This window comes from Dama dama, chromosome 22 (genome assembly GCF_033118175.1).
Source record: "Dama dama isolate Ldn47 chromosome 22, ASM3311817v1, whole genome shotgun sequence".
NCBI classification, from domain to species: Eukaryota; Metazoa; Chordata; class Mammalia; order Artiodactyla; family Cervidae; genus Dama; species Dama dama.
Window position 1 is genome coordinate 6305339 of NC_083702.1, and position 12192 is coordinate 6317530.

The following is a 12192-nucleotide window of genomic DNA, read 5'->3' on the forward strand; positions in this document are numbered from 1 at the left end:
CACATGTGTGTGAGCTCACGTGTGTGTCATGTGCCCTATGTATCTATGTCTGTGTATGCGTGCACGTGTGTGTGAGCTCACATGTGTCACATGCCCTGTGTGTGTGTTTCTGTGTGTCTGTGTCTGTGTGTACACACGTGTGTGTGAGCTCACGTGTGTCACGTGCTCTGTGTATCTGTGTCTGTGTGTGCGTGTGCGTGTGTGTGAGCTCACGTGTGTCACGGGCCCTGTGTGTGTCTGTGTACGTGTCTGTGCGTGTGCACGTGTGCGCGCTCACGTGTGTGTCATGCGCAGCCGCCTGTCCGCATCCAGTGAGAGCCCCAGGCGAGGGTCAGGGTCGGGGTTCTTGGCCCCCCTGCCCCGGTGGGTCCCGCCCTGCCGGCCCCGAGGGTGCCCGTCCAGCCCGCCTCCCGCCCTTACGTCTGCCTGTGCCTCCAGATGTGGACGAGTGCAGCATGAACAACGGCAGCTGCGACCAGGGCTGTGTCAACACCAAGGGCGGCTACGAGTGCGTCTGCCCCCCGGGGAGGCGCCTGCACTGGAACCGCAAGGACTGTGTGGGTGAGTGCCCGGGGCAGGGGCCCCTGGGCAGGTGCTCTGCTGCTCGCGGGCGGCTGATGGGACCGAGGCTGGAGGAAGGAGAGGGGTGCGCGGGGGAGAGCACGCTGGGTGTCAGCCCGGGGCACAGAAACGGAGACCCAGGGGTCCGCGTTTGCTGACGCAGGAGGAGCTGAGTCGGCACGCAGGCGGAGTGCAGTGTGGAGGCCTCAGTTGCACCCTCTTGTCCTGCCAAGGAAGCTGGTGGCGCGGAGGGGGGTTACCCGGGGTGCAGCAGCACCGGAGCCTGGCCTGGGGAGCACCTGGGCCTTTGTAGGCTGGCTACTTGCTCAGGGCCACCGGCCCCGCAGTGTCTGGCGAGGAGGGCCTCCTGGAGAGCGGGGGGCTCTGGGGCCCGGGCCCCTCCAGGCTGAGTGCGGGGCAGGCCCCCACCTTACAGGTTCCATAAACACATACTGACTACTTGCTATGTGCTGGGCCTGTCCTGGGTGCTGGGGTTATGTCCCCGACACAGCTTTCAGATCCTTGGCCCGCCATGCCCTCACATCCCTGGGCCACCAGAGTTAAGCCTTTGATTTTATCTTTCATCGGTAAGTCCTTTATTTATTTGGCTGTGCTGGGTGTTAGTTGCAGCATGTGGGAGCTTTAGTCTTCACTGTGGCACGCAGACTCTTGGTTGTGGTATGTGGGATCCAATTCCCTGACCAGTTCCCTCCCCTACACTGGGAGCCTGGAGTCTTAACCACTGGACCACCAGGGAAGTCCCACGTAAAGCCTTTTAAATCTAAGTCAGCGTTCGTCCCTGTCAGCTCAGAGCCTCCGGTGAGTCCTCTTCACGCAGAAGCAAAGCCAGAGTTCCTAGAGCGGCCCAGAGGCTGCTAGCTGCCCCCCCACCCCCCCACTTACTCTCCACCCTCACCGTGCCCCCCACCGCCCATGCTGGCCTCCCTGACCTCGAAGGCGCAGTGTGCCCCGTGCATGGGCTCGTCTCTCGGCCTGGAGGACTCTTTACTCCTTGCAAGCGTCTGCTGAGTGGGGCGGGGTGGGTGAGACTTCCTGACCACAAACCCAGAGCAGAGCAGCAGCCAGCCCCGACTCTGTGCCCCCTCCCACCACTGCCCTTGCTTTTTCTCTCCCATCACACTTCACACCAATCAGATGCTCTGTGTACATCACAGAGCCTGCTGGGTGTTGTCAGTCTGTCCTCACTGATCACGCTCTGCACACGTGGGCAGGTATTTTTGCTCATCTTGTTCCCTGCTGTCTTCCCAGCACCTGAGCAGAGCCTGACAGTTGTGGGCGCTCAGTACATGTTGAGTGGGTGCATGACTGTGTCCAAGAATGGATGCCACCACTCAGTACCGAAGTCAAACAGACCCCAGGCCCTGCTCACTTCAGGAAGAATTGCCCTGCTGTCCAGGCGGGGTCTTGTTGAGCAAAGCAAACCCTCAAGTTTTGTCTAGAGTCTAGGGGAAGAGCTTTCACGGGGTTGTGTTGATTAGAGGCAGGATTAGGGGGTGTCAGTCTGAGGAGCACGCCTTTGCGGGGTTTGCGGGGGGAGCTTGGGTTGACACTAGCCTTAGAAGCCTGACCACTCAATGAACTGGCCAAGAGTTGGCTGACTTTCCGAGCCTGGGGTTGTCATCAACTGATAGGCTTTCTGAGGCACCTCCACTGATAATGAGGGTCATGTGAGGCCTGATATTTACCGGTGACCAGAGCTATCAGGTACAGGCTTTCTCTAGGGATATGAGGACATTTCTTTTTCCTTTTAAATTCTCAGTCTCCATTTTGGTCCTCTCGCAGTCAGGGCTGCAGGAGGTGCCCCCAGGGTTTGTCTGGTAGACCTGGAGTGAGGAGACAGACGGTGTGACTGCAGGCATTACTGGAAGGTCCTGGGAGGTCCTCTAGAACTATGATTCAAGAGTTCCCAGGTAGAGCGGGAAAGCCAGTCCCACCAGCTCCCTCGTCCACAGTGCGCAGCTTGCTCTCTCCTGGGGCCTCCGTGTTGACTGTTCCACCTCACCTCCGCTGTAAATCCAGCTTCAGAATGATGGGCACAGACTCCCCTGGTTGCCCAGAAGAAGATTCCAGGTGCTATCATTACCATAACTACTTGCAGTAGGCAGTCAGAGTGCTCTGTCCTACCCCCCAACGCCGTGCCCCAGACTGGACTATTCGCCGCATCTCCCAAAGTGAGGGGCACACTTCTGATGACCATGGGAGCTGTCCAGTCCCGAGGGATGGGACCAAGAGCCTCCGCCGTCTGCTTCACCAGGTTATGTCATTACGTGCCTGGGAAGGTGTCCTACCCTCAGAGGCTTTGCAAGGAGGCATCATTCATTGAGGGTCCCAGGGAGTCATTCATTGTTACAGCCCACAGCCCCACAGGGCAGTGAGCTGAGGGCCTGGGGTGGCACCGTGAGTCAGACTTCTGTATGAGGCGGGGGGTCAACTTCATGGAGCTGTAGGGATGCTGTCCGTGGGTGGTGTTGTGACAGATAGTCAAGATACATGGTGAGACGGCTGAATTGGCCTCTCCCGGTGCAGGGGGATTTTACTTCTTTTTATGTATTGTCTACAAAGAGGATCATACTTAATTAGGTTCGTGTAGCATACTTTGTGGCTTCCCTGGTAGCTCAGCTGGTGAAGAATCCACCTGCAATGCAAAAGACCCTGGTTCAATTCCTGAGTTGGGAATATCCCCTGGAGAAGGGATAGGCTACCAACTCCAGTATTCTTGGGCTTCCCTGGTGCCTCAGACAGTAAAGAATCCACCTGCAATTCGGGAGACCTGGGTTCAATCCCTGGGTTGGGAAGATCCCCTGGAGGAGGGCATGGCAACCCACCCTAGTATTCTTGCCTGGAGAATCCCCATGGACAGAGGAGCCTGGCGGGCTGCAGGCCATGGGGTCGTAAAAAGCACAGCATCAGTCAGTTCAGTCGCTCAGTCGTGTCCGGCTCTTTGCGACCCCATGGACTGCAACACGCCAGGCCTCCCTGTCCATCTCCAACTCCTGGAGTTTACACATACTTAATATCATTTTTCAATATTGGCTTTTCTAGCGACAGCTTGGGAGAACCGATTTAAAGAATCAAGCTGGTGGTTATCACTTAGTACAGCCTAGATCTAGGTGAGTTATTATTTGTAAGGGAAACATGACAGGAGAAGTCAGAAGTGCACACCCTTGGATGCATAAGGTGGGAAAACATGACCAAAGAGATGAGGAACAAAGGAATGCAAAAGCATGTGTAGAAATCAGTGGCTGCAAACATCTAGGAGAATTTATTCCTGCGGTCTTAGGCACAAGCCTCTACCCTGTATAGCCATGAGCCAGTTCTGAGAATCAGAACTTGGGTAACAACCAGTTTCTGTGAACTGCTTTTGGAGGTTCTCTGAAAAACCTCAGACTTCTAAATGGTAGCTTTACAGTAAGTTCTGAAAAACATCGTTTTTATTTTTCAAGAAAATTAGGGGTAATAAAGGCCATGAAGTTTATGAGTAATTCATGAATAACTTTCCCAGTGAAATGTGTCTATATGTTCCTAAGTACATTAGTTTAAATATCCCAAATAGGGAACTTGGGGATAATATTTTGATAATATCTCAGTGCTGTTATTTTTTTTCCAACAAGAGCCTATTTCAGTTCATTCAGAAAGTAAATATACTATTACTCGCGCGTATTTGTAACCATGAAATGCACCTGCAGATGCTCAGAGGGCCCCTGAAGGCGTGGTTTCAGTCTGGGCCCCATCTTCACACTTTCCCCAGGATTCTGACGGTCACAGCCACACCATGACCTGGCCATGTCCTCTCCCACCCTGAGAGAGCCTCTCACCCACACTGTCTCATTGCCACCGCCAGTTTGTCCCTACAAGGAAGGAAGAGCGGTCTTAGGAAAGATGTTAGCTGAGGTCTGCGGGAGCTGGTCTGGTGGTCCCAGGGGTCGCCTGGCTCCACCGGGTGTCATCCTCATGGATCTTAAAAGGTGATCGCTTGCCCTGCTCCATGCAGAGTAGGAGGCCAGACACAGTGTGTGGTGGAACCCGTGGTCCCCTTGGTCCTTGCCTGAGGACTTTGGCCTGAGCAGCAGCATCAACATGACGATCCGAAAAACATTTCCTCTAACGTCCATTGAAGGCAGGAAGAGAAGGGGACAACAGAGGATGAGATGGCTGGATTGCATCACCAACTTGATGGACATGAGTTTGAGTAAACTCTGGGAGTTGGTGATGGACAAGGAGGTCTGGCGTGCTACAGTCCATGGGGTTGAAAAGAGTCGGACACAACTGAGCGACTGAACTGAACTGAGCTGAGCTGAGCTGGGCATGCATGAATCCTCCAGTCTGGAGGAGATCCAATTGGCTCTAAGCCTGAACCTGTGGCCTCTCTCGTGTGTTCAGTTGCGAAACAGAAAAGGCAAAGATGCACACAAGTGGATGCATGCCACCTTAGGATGCTCTGAAAACAGAGAGGTTTCCTGCCCATAATCAGAGATGGACGTTCAGTTCAGTTCAGTCACTCAGTCCTGTCCGACTCCTTTGGACCCCATGGACTGCAGCACGCCAGGCCTCCCTGTCCATCACCAACTGCCAGAGCTTACTCAAACTCATTTCCATTGAGTCAGTGATGCCATCCAACCATCTCATCCTCTGTCGTCCCCTTCTCCTCCTGCCTTCAATTTTTCCCAGCATCAGAGTCTTTTCCAATGAGTCGGTTCTTTGCATCAGGTGGCCAAAGTATTGGAGTTTCAGCTTCAGCACCAGTCCTTCCAATGAATATTCAGGGTTGGTTTCCTTTAGGATTGACCAGATATGAATCTTAGGATGTCTTAATTTTTATTAATAAGTTCCATCAGCAAAACAACGTTAAGTTGGGATTCGGTGTGGAGCATCCACAGGATCTGTTCTGTGTATGAATCCCTGGGAAGTACAGACACACGAAGGTGAGTGTCTCCTCCAGAAAGGGCTAGGAGAGGGAATTCCCTGGTGGTCCAGGGGTTAGGACTCGGCGCTTTCACTGCCGTGGCCCAGCTTCAGTCCTTGGTCAGGAACTAAGATCCCAAAAGCCTTGCAGTGTGGCTGAAAAAAGAAAAAGGAATAGGTAGGAGAGCTGCTCAATGGTGGTGTGAGGAACCAGACACCATAAGGAGTTCACTGACAAGCAGAAAAAGTACTTTTTTTGCTTTTCCCAGTCACAGGAGGGATCGTGCTATGTGTGGTTCCCTCAGACTTCAGGGCAGTTCTGGTACAAGGTCCGTAGACGTTCCGACTACTTTATCCCAGGCTGTGATTGTTCTGAGGCAGGGGAGACAAGCCTTCCTCACAGATACTTCCCGTGTTGTTGAGTTTGTCCTAAGAGCCTGGCCTAATCTTTGCATGTTGATACAAAAAAAAAGAAAGAAAGGTTTATCGTAGTCTGGACTCTCCTGGGCTCCGCTCCAGCTGTTCTGCGGATGCTGTGGCAAGTTTGCCTCGGGGATTCTGGGTTTTGATCGTACACAGAGAGGGGTGTTAAGGCTCCCATCAGCTATAATCTGAATCGGGGGAGGAGGATTTTCTGAGACTTCTAAAAATAACCCCTCAGGTGTCTTTTGGATTCCAGTTCCATTTGCAGTGTAGGTCCCTCCCCACATGTCAGGGCTTTGACTCCGAGAATGGGAGGCTCATCTGATGATGGTCCCAAAGGAGCAGGTGCGGGCTGGAACTCAGGGAAGAACTGACGATGGTCAGAAAGGCCCACTGCTGAGTGGTTTTAATAAACCAAAGCAAATCAAGTTCACATCCCCTCAAGCCTCCTACAGCTCCCAGATTTTCAAATCTGCCTCTTCCCTACCTTCTGTCATGTTCTCTCACAACAAGATATTCTTGCTGCTGCTGCTGCTGCTGCTAAGTCACTTCAGTCGTGTCCGATTCTGTGCGACCCCATAAACGGAAGCCCACCAGTCTCCGCCATCCCTGGGATTCTCCAGGCAAGAACACTGGAGTGGGTTGCCATTTCCTTCTCCAATGCATGAAAGTGAAAAGTGTAAGTGAAGTCGCTCAGTGCTGTCCGACTCTTCGCGACCCCATGGACTGCAGCCTACCAGGCTCCTCCGTCCATGGGATTTTCCAGGCAAGAGTACTAGAGTGGGTTGCCATTGCCTTCTCCACAAGATATTCTTACTTTACGGCAAATGTACATTCTTCCTCCTTTTTAATTTATTGCCAGACTTTATTTTGGGGGGCTCCAAAATCACTGCAGATGGTGACTGCAGCCATGAAATTAAAATACACTTGCTCCTTGCAAGAAAAGTTATGACCAACCAAGACAGCATATTAAAAAGCAGAGACATTGCTTTGCCAACAAAGGTCCGTCTAGTCAAAGTTATGGTTTTTCCAGGAGTCATGTATGGATGCGAGAGTTGGACCATAAAGAAAGCTGAACGCCAAAGAATTGATGCTTTTGAACTGTGGTGTTGGAGAAGACTCTTGAGAGTCCCCTGGACCACAAGGAGATCCAACCAGTCCATCCTAAAGGAAGTCAGTTCTGAATATTCATTGGAAGGACTGATGTTAAAGCTGAAACTCCAACACTTCGGCCACCTGATGCAAAGAACTAACTCATTTGAAAAGACCCTGATGCTGGGAAAGATTGAAGGTGGGAGGAAAAGGGGACGACAGAGGATGAGATGGTTGGATGGCATCACTGACTTGATGGACATGAGTTTGAGTAAACTCCGGGAGTTGGTGCTGGACAGGGAGGCCTGGCGTGCTGCAGTCCCTGGGGTCACAAAGAGTCGGACACGCCTGAGCGACTGAACTGAGCTGAGTTTTTTGCCTTCCCTCTTGTTTTTTGTGTGCTGTGCTCAGTCGCTCAGTCATGTCCGACTCTTTGCGACCCCGTGGACTGTAGCCCACCAGGCTCCTCAGTCCGTGGGATTCTCCAGGCAAGAATACTAGAGTGGGTTGCCATGCTCTTCTCCAGGAGATTTTCCCAACCCAGGGATAGAACCTGCGTCTCTTGTGTCTGCTGCATTGGCAGGCAGGTTCTTTACCCCAGCACCACCTGGGAAGCGACTTTAAACTTCTTTCTGAGGGTTTCCATGTTCTGAGACTGTTAAGATGGATGGTAGGCCTGGTAGAGTCAGATCTCCCCTGCGTGCGAGCTGAGCAAGCTAGCCCGACCCTGTTCTGTGGGCACCCACAGGAGACATGAGACCCCCGGATCAGAGGGTCTCTGAGCTCACAGCTCAGCAAGCAGCCCCCTAGGTCTCATCCACCCAGAGGATGCTATGCAGACAGGGAGCTTGCATCCCAGCTGAAGGACACCCAACTTGGGGAACTCACCACTCACTATTACAGTGAACGGAAGCCAGGCTGCTCTTGTCTGGAGGGAGATGAGACCTCACTCCTAGACATTGCTCACTGCAAACAAACCCGCGAGAAATGGCCCTGGAAAAGATCCGGCAGTGCTCTGCATCCTCCGTGTCCCCACAAGGATGTGCAGGCACGTGCAGGGCAGGGGCGGTGGCCCCCGGCACACAGGAAAACCATGTGGTTCATCTGCAGTTGTTGACGACCCCCTCTAGGAAGTCAGAGCAAGCATAGAGAACTGCTAGGGGCTGATGTCTGCCTTGGAAGGTTGGGGGTGGATGGTTGTCCTCTTGTTTCTCACCCAGAGAGAACACTGGTTTGTCCAGCGGCCCTTTCAGTTTGGATTATCTGCAGGTGTTTTTGTTCATAGTTTCTTGGTTCTTTGGGAACAGAGGACTTCTGTCTTGCGTTTATCTGGGGGCTGGATGTTTCATCTGGAGAGCTGTGAGTTTGTTTTTATCTCTAGATGATCTACTTTCTGGGACTCCTCTTGAAAATGTTTAGGCACATGTTGAAGCTCATCCAAACTGGCAACTCCCCACTGCAGTGTCTTAATCCAGCTAAGCCTCCTGTGTCCGCCCGTTCTCAGGGCGGCTCCACCACTGATGATGGACTCAGAGGGTGACGTTCCCAGTGGCAGGTGTCACCGATCAATTCTAGAAGGTCCTGTGAGACCAGTTCTCATGTCTGCCTTGCCTACGGAACTGTCTTTTTCCTAGGAGTCTGGGTGAAGTGTTTAATGCTCAAAAGAAAAACACGTGAGAAACTCCGAAGTGGTCAGTTCAGGACACCTTCAAACCCCGGTCGGTGTGTCTGGGGGCCGCCCCAGAGAGGGGTTCCCAGTGACACCCCCATGCTTCGAGGTCGGTCACTGCCAAGAAGCCCATGTCCATTTTCAGCCATTCCTTTCCCTGGATGGGCAGGGACACCTGCTGGAGAGGGTCCAACCCCGCCCTCAGGTCTGGGCACGGAGTGTGACCCTTCTCACAGATAGCGCGGATTGGTGTCGGGGGAAGCGAGCCTCTCCCTGGGCCCAGCGTCCCCCGCCTCCCGCCGCGTCCAGATGGATGTGGGCTCTGCCGTCTCGCAGCCCCATCCCACCAGGACGGTCTGGCCAGGGCACCCACAGGCGGTGGGAGTTTCTCTTGGCTCATGCTCAGGGGCCTGCCGGCTCCCAACGGCCTTCCCCGGCCCCTCAAGCCCTCTCGTGTGTCCTCCTTCTCCCCAGAGACGGGCAGGTGCCTCTCCCGGGCCAAGGCCTCACCCCCGGCCCAGCTGTCCTGCGGCAAGGTGGGCGGCGTGGAGAGCTGCTCCCTTTCCTGCCCCGGCCACACACTCTTCACGCCAGGTAACTGAGGCTGTCCCGGGGAGGGGGTGGTGGGGAGGGGGGCAGGGCTCCGTCCCCCGGGATCCAGCCCCCGCTCCCTGCTGCTCTCTGGGAAAGGACCCCAGCTTGAGGACCCCCGGCCCTGGTCACTGAGTGGTCCTGGGCAGCTGTCTGGTTCTCTGGGGGCCACAGCATCCTCCTCAAAAGCACAGTGGACCCATTCCTGCCCAGACACTTAGCCCGTGGTCATGTAGCAGGAATGAATGGACTTAAGGGTCAGTCCCGACCTTCCTCATATTCAGTGACCCCCCAAGGCCCCTAGGATCTGGGGTGCTGGGAGAGAGGGGCACCCAGGCCCACCTCACTACTGGCCTCTCTGCAGACTCGGACAACAGCTACAGCCTGAGCTGCGGTGTCCCCAGCCTCCAGGGCAAGGTGCTCCCGAAACGCAACGGCACTAGCTCCAGCGCCGGGCCTAGCTGCTCAGGTAGAGTCCCCGGCCCATCCAGGCCGCAGCTCACCCACGTGACCTCCTAACTGTGCCCGGCACCAGCCAGGGGAGCGGAGGGGCACGGCCTGGGAAGGTCTCCCGACCTGGCGCCTGCCCAGTTTGGCTCAGGGTTCTGGGGAGCTCAGAGCAGGGCCAGGACCCAGAAGCGGCCAGGCTGCAGGCCGAGGCCCAGCCCAGGGCCCGTGCACCACGGAAGGGCCCGTCCGCCTCTAAGTCTCTGGGCCACGGATCCAGAGTCGTTCAGTGACCCTAAAGGGAGTGCTGTGAGCCTGTGGATCTCAGATTCCGTTTCACGGAAGTGAGTCACATGTGCTGTGACCATGAGATTCTAAAAGCTCCCGGAGTCGGGGCTCCCCTGGGAGACCCCGCCTCAGGAGTACCACGCACGCTTTTGCCCTCCGGGGCGCAGCCAGCTCCCCGCAGCCGGAGGTGGTGCTTCGGCAGCTTTTCCCGTTCGGGATGCTGGACTTGGTGACATGTCTAATGTATACGCCGTGTAACGCTAAGCTGCTGTGATGCCAGGAGCCTTTACTGTGGGCTCCGTGAGCTGCTCTCGGAAGGAGTTGATGGCTCTGCCCATGTGTCATTTCCCGCCCCCCCCCACCCCATGCTCCCCCTTCCCGTGCTCCCCTCTCCCACTGTGCTGCCCCTTTTCCCAAAAGCACGAGCCATTAAACTCGCTCTGGTGACGAGGGAGAAGGCGGGAGGCTCGCCTTTTCTCCTCCGCAGACCTCTGGCTGGCTGACCCCTGGCTTGCGCTTGGCCCCGCAGTCCACACTCGCACTTTCTCAGGGAGAGCAGTCAGGCCGCAGAGGCCCCCCCCCCAGCTCCCAGTGGACATGGCCCCCCGGCGGGCCCCCTCACCCTCAGGCCGCCCCTGCCGTGCCCAGCCCCCACCGCCCCCCTGCCCACGGGAGAGGCCGCCACTGGGTGTGGGCTTTCCCCAGGTGCCCCCGCCACCCGCATCAGGCAGAAGGCGCGCTTCAAGATCCGAGACGCCAAGTGCCACCTCCGGCCCCGAAGCCGGGAGCCAGCCAAGGAGGCCCCGAGGCAGCTGCTGCTGGGTGAGTGGGCCGCCCCGGTGCCAGCCCACGCGGCGGGCAGTGGGGCCCCCAGAACCCCCGGTGCCCCGCAGCCCGCGGTGGTGTCCCTGGGGATGAAAGCCAGCGTTCAAGCAGAGGAGTATCCCCCGGGGCCCCTCGCTCCGCCTCACCCCAGGGTTCAGCGAGCTCCCCCAGAGCGAGGCTTTCTACCGGCTCATGTCCAAGTGGAAGGAGCCCCGGGGCTCCCTCAGCGACCCTTTCTTGAATGAAGGTGGCCAAGAAGGGTGTTCCAGGCGGGGGAGCTCCATGGACAAAGCCAGGGAGCAGGGCCAGAGGAAAGCAGCCAGCTCTGTTTCCATGACGATTCCTGACACCTGACAGACCTGGGGACTCAGCAGGCCTAATCTGGGCCGGGTTGCCGCGACCTGGGGCTGCACGGCTTCACTGAGGGAGACACTCCCAGCGCCCCGAGGGCAGCGGTGTGAGGGCCTCAACGGGGCGAGTACAGAGCTCCGTCCCCCCGGCCCGTCCTGAGACCCTGGCCTTCTCCAGCCCATCTGAGCCTGGACTCTCGGGCGAGGTGGGACCCTGCTCCCCGCCCCCTGCCACCTTTGCCACAGTGGCCCCTTCCTTGTCCAGAAAACTGCCACATGACCTTTGTGACCCTCAAGTGTGACTCCTCCAAGAAGAGGCGCCGTGGCCGGAAGTCCCCATCCAAGGAGGTGACCCACATCACGGCCGAGTTCGAGGTGGAGACAAAGGTGGAAGAGGCCTCAGGTGGGTGAGGGGTCCCCTCGTGAGGTGCTGAGAGCCTCCGCGAGGACAGCGGACGGGGAGGGCTGGCAGGGGTCCGCTGGGCCCAAAGCCGGGCTCCCACTCGAAACACGACAGCTCCCGGATGTGGAGGCTGGCCGGGCAGGTGGGGGAGCCGGCCGGGGCCAGTGGGGCCTCAAAGCAGCTGCAGGTGGAAGAGGAGGCCAGGGGCCACGGGAGGAGCAGGCCTGGGGCTGCAGGGAGGGCCACGCCGCCTCTCCCCTCCCTCCGTCCTCACCTGGGCCAGGCAGGTCCTCCCCAGGACCACAGACCCAGCACCGGCCTTCCCCAGGTTCCAGAAGGGGCCTCGTGGGCTGGACGGGGTTTCTCACTTCCCTCCGGGCTGTAAATGAGTGTCGAGCTGAGACAGAGGAGCGGAGGTCTGTCAGCAAGTGTGTGCGGCGTGTGCCTGGCCCTGGACGCTACAGAAACGGGGGACAGACCCTGCTCCCCACGCTGGCGGCACCGCCAGTCTTGGAGGGGGCAGGGAGGGGGCACACACACCCCCAGGGCCAAGGGAGCCGCTGGACGGTGGGTGCGTGAGAACAAAGAGGGCGCAGCGCTCAGGGCCCTCCCCAAGAGAG

The 12192-nt window shown here is 56.8% G+C and overlaps 1 protein-coding gene across 2 annotated transcripts in view; it reads left to right on the plus strand.

Annotated features, from left to right (window-relative positions):
• Positions 1-12192, plus strand: part of SCUBE1 (signal peptide, CUB domain and EGF like domain containing 1) — a 129622-nt gene that overhangs the window by 103247 nt on the left and 14183 nt on the right. For both annotated transcript variants that reach the window (XM_061124369.1, XM_061124370.1), the window contains 5 exons: positions 439-561; positions 9143-9262; positions 9624-9728; positions 10700-10816; positions 11435-11572. In XM_061124369.1, the coding sequence (XP_060980352.1) occupies positions 439-561; positions 9143-9262; positions 9624-9728; positions 10700-10816; positions 11435-11572 (603 nt within the window). The remainder of the gene's footprint in view (positions 1-438; positions 562-9142; positions 9263-9623; positions 9729-10699; positions 10817-11434; positions 11573-12192) is intronic.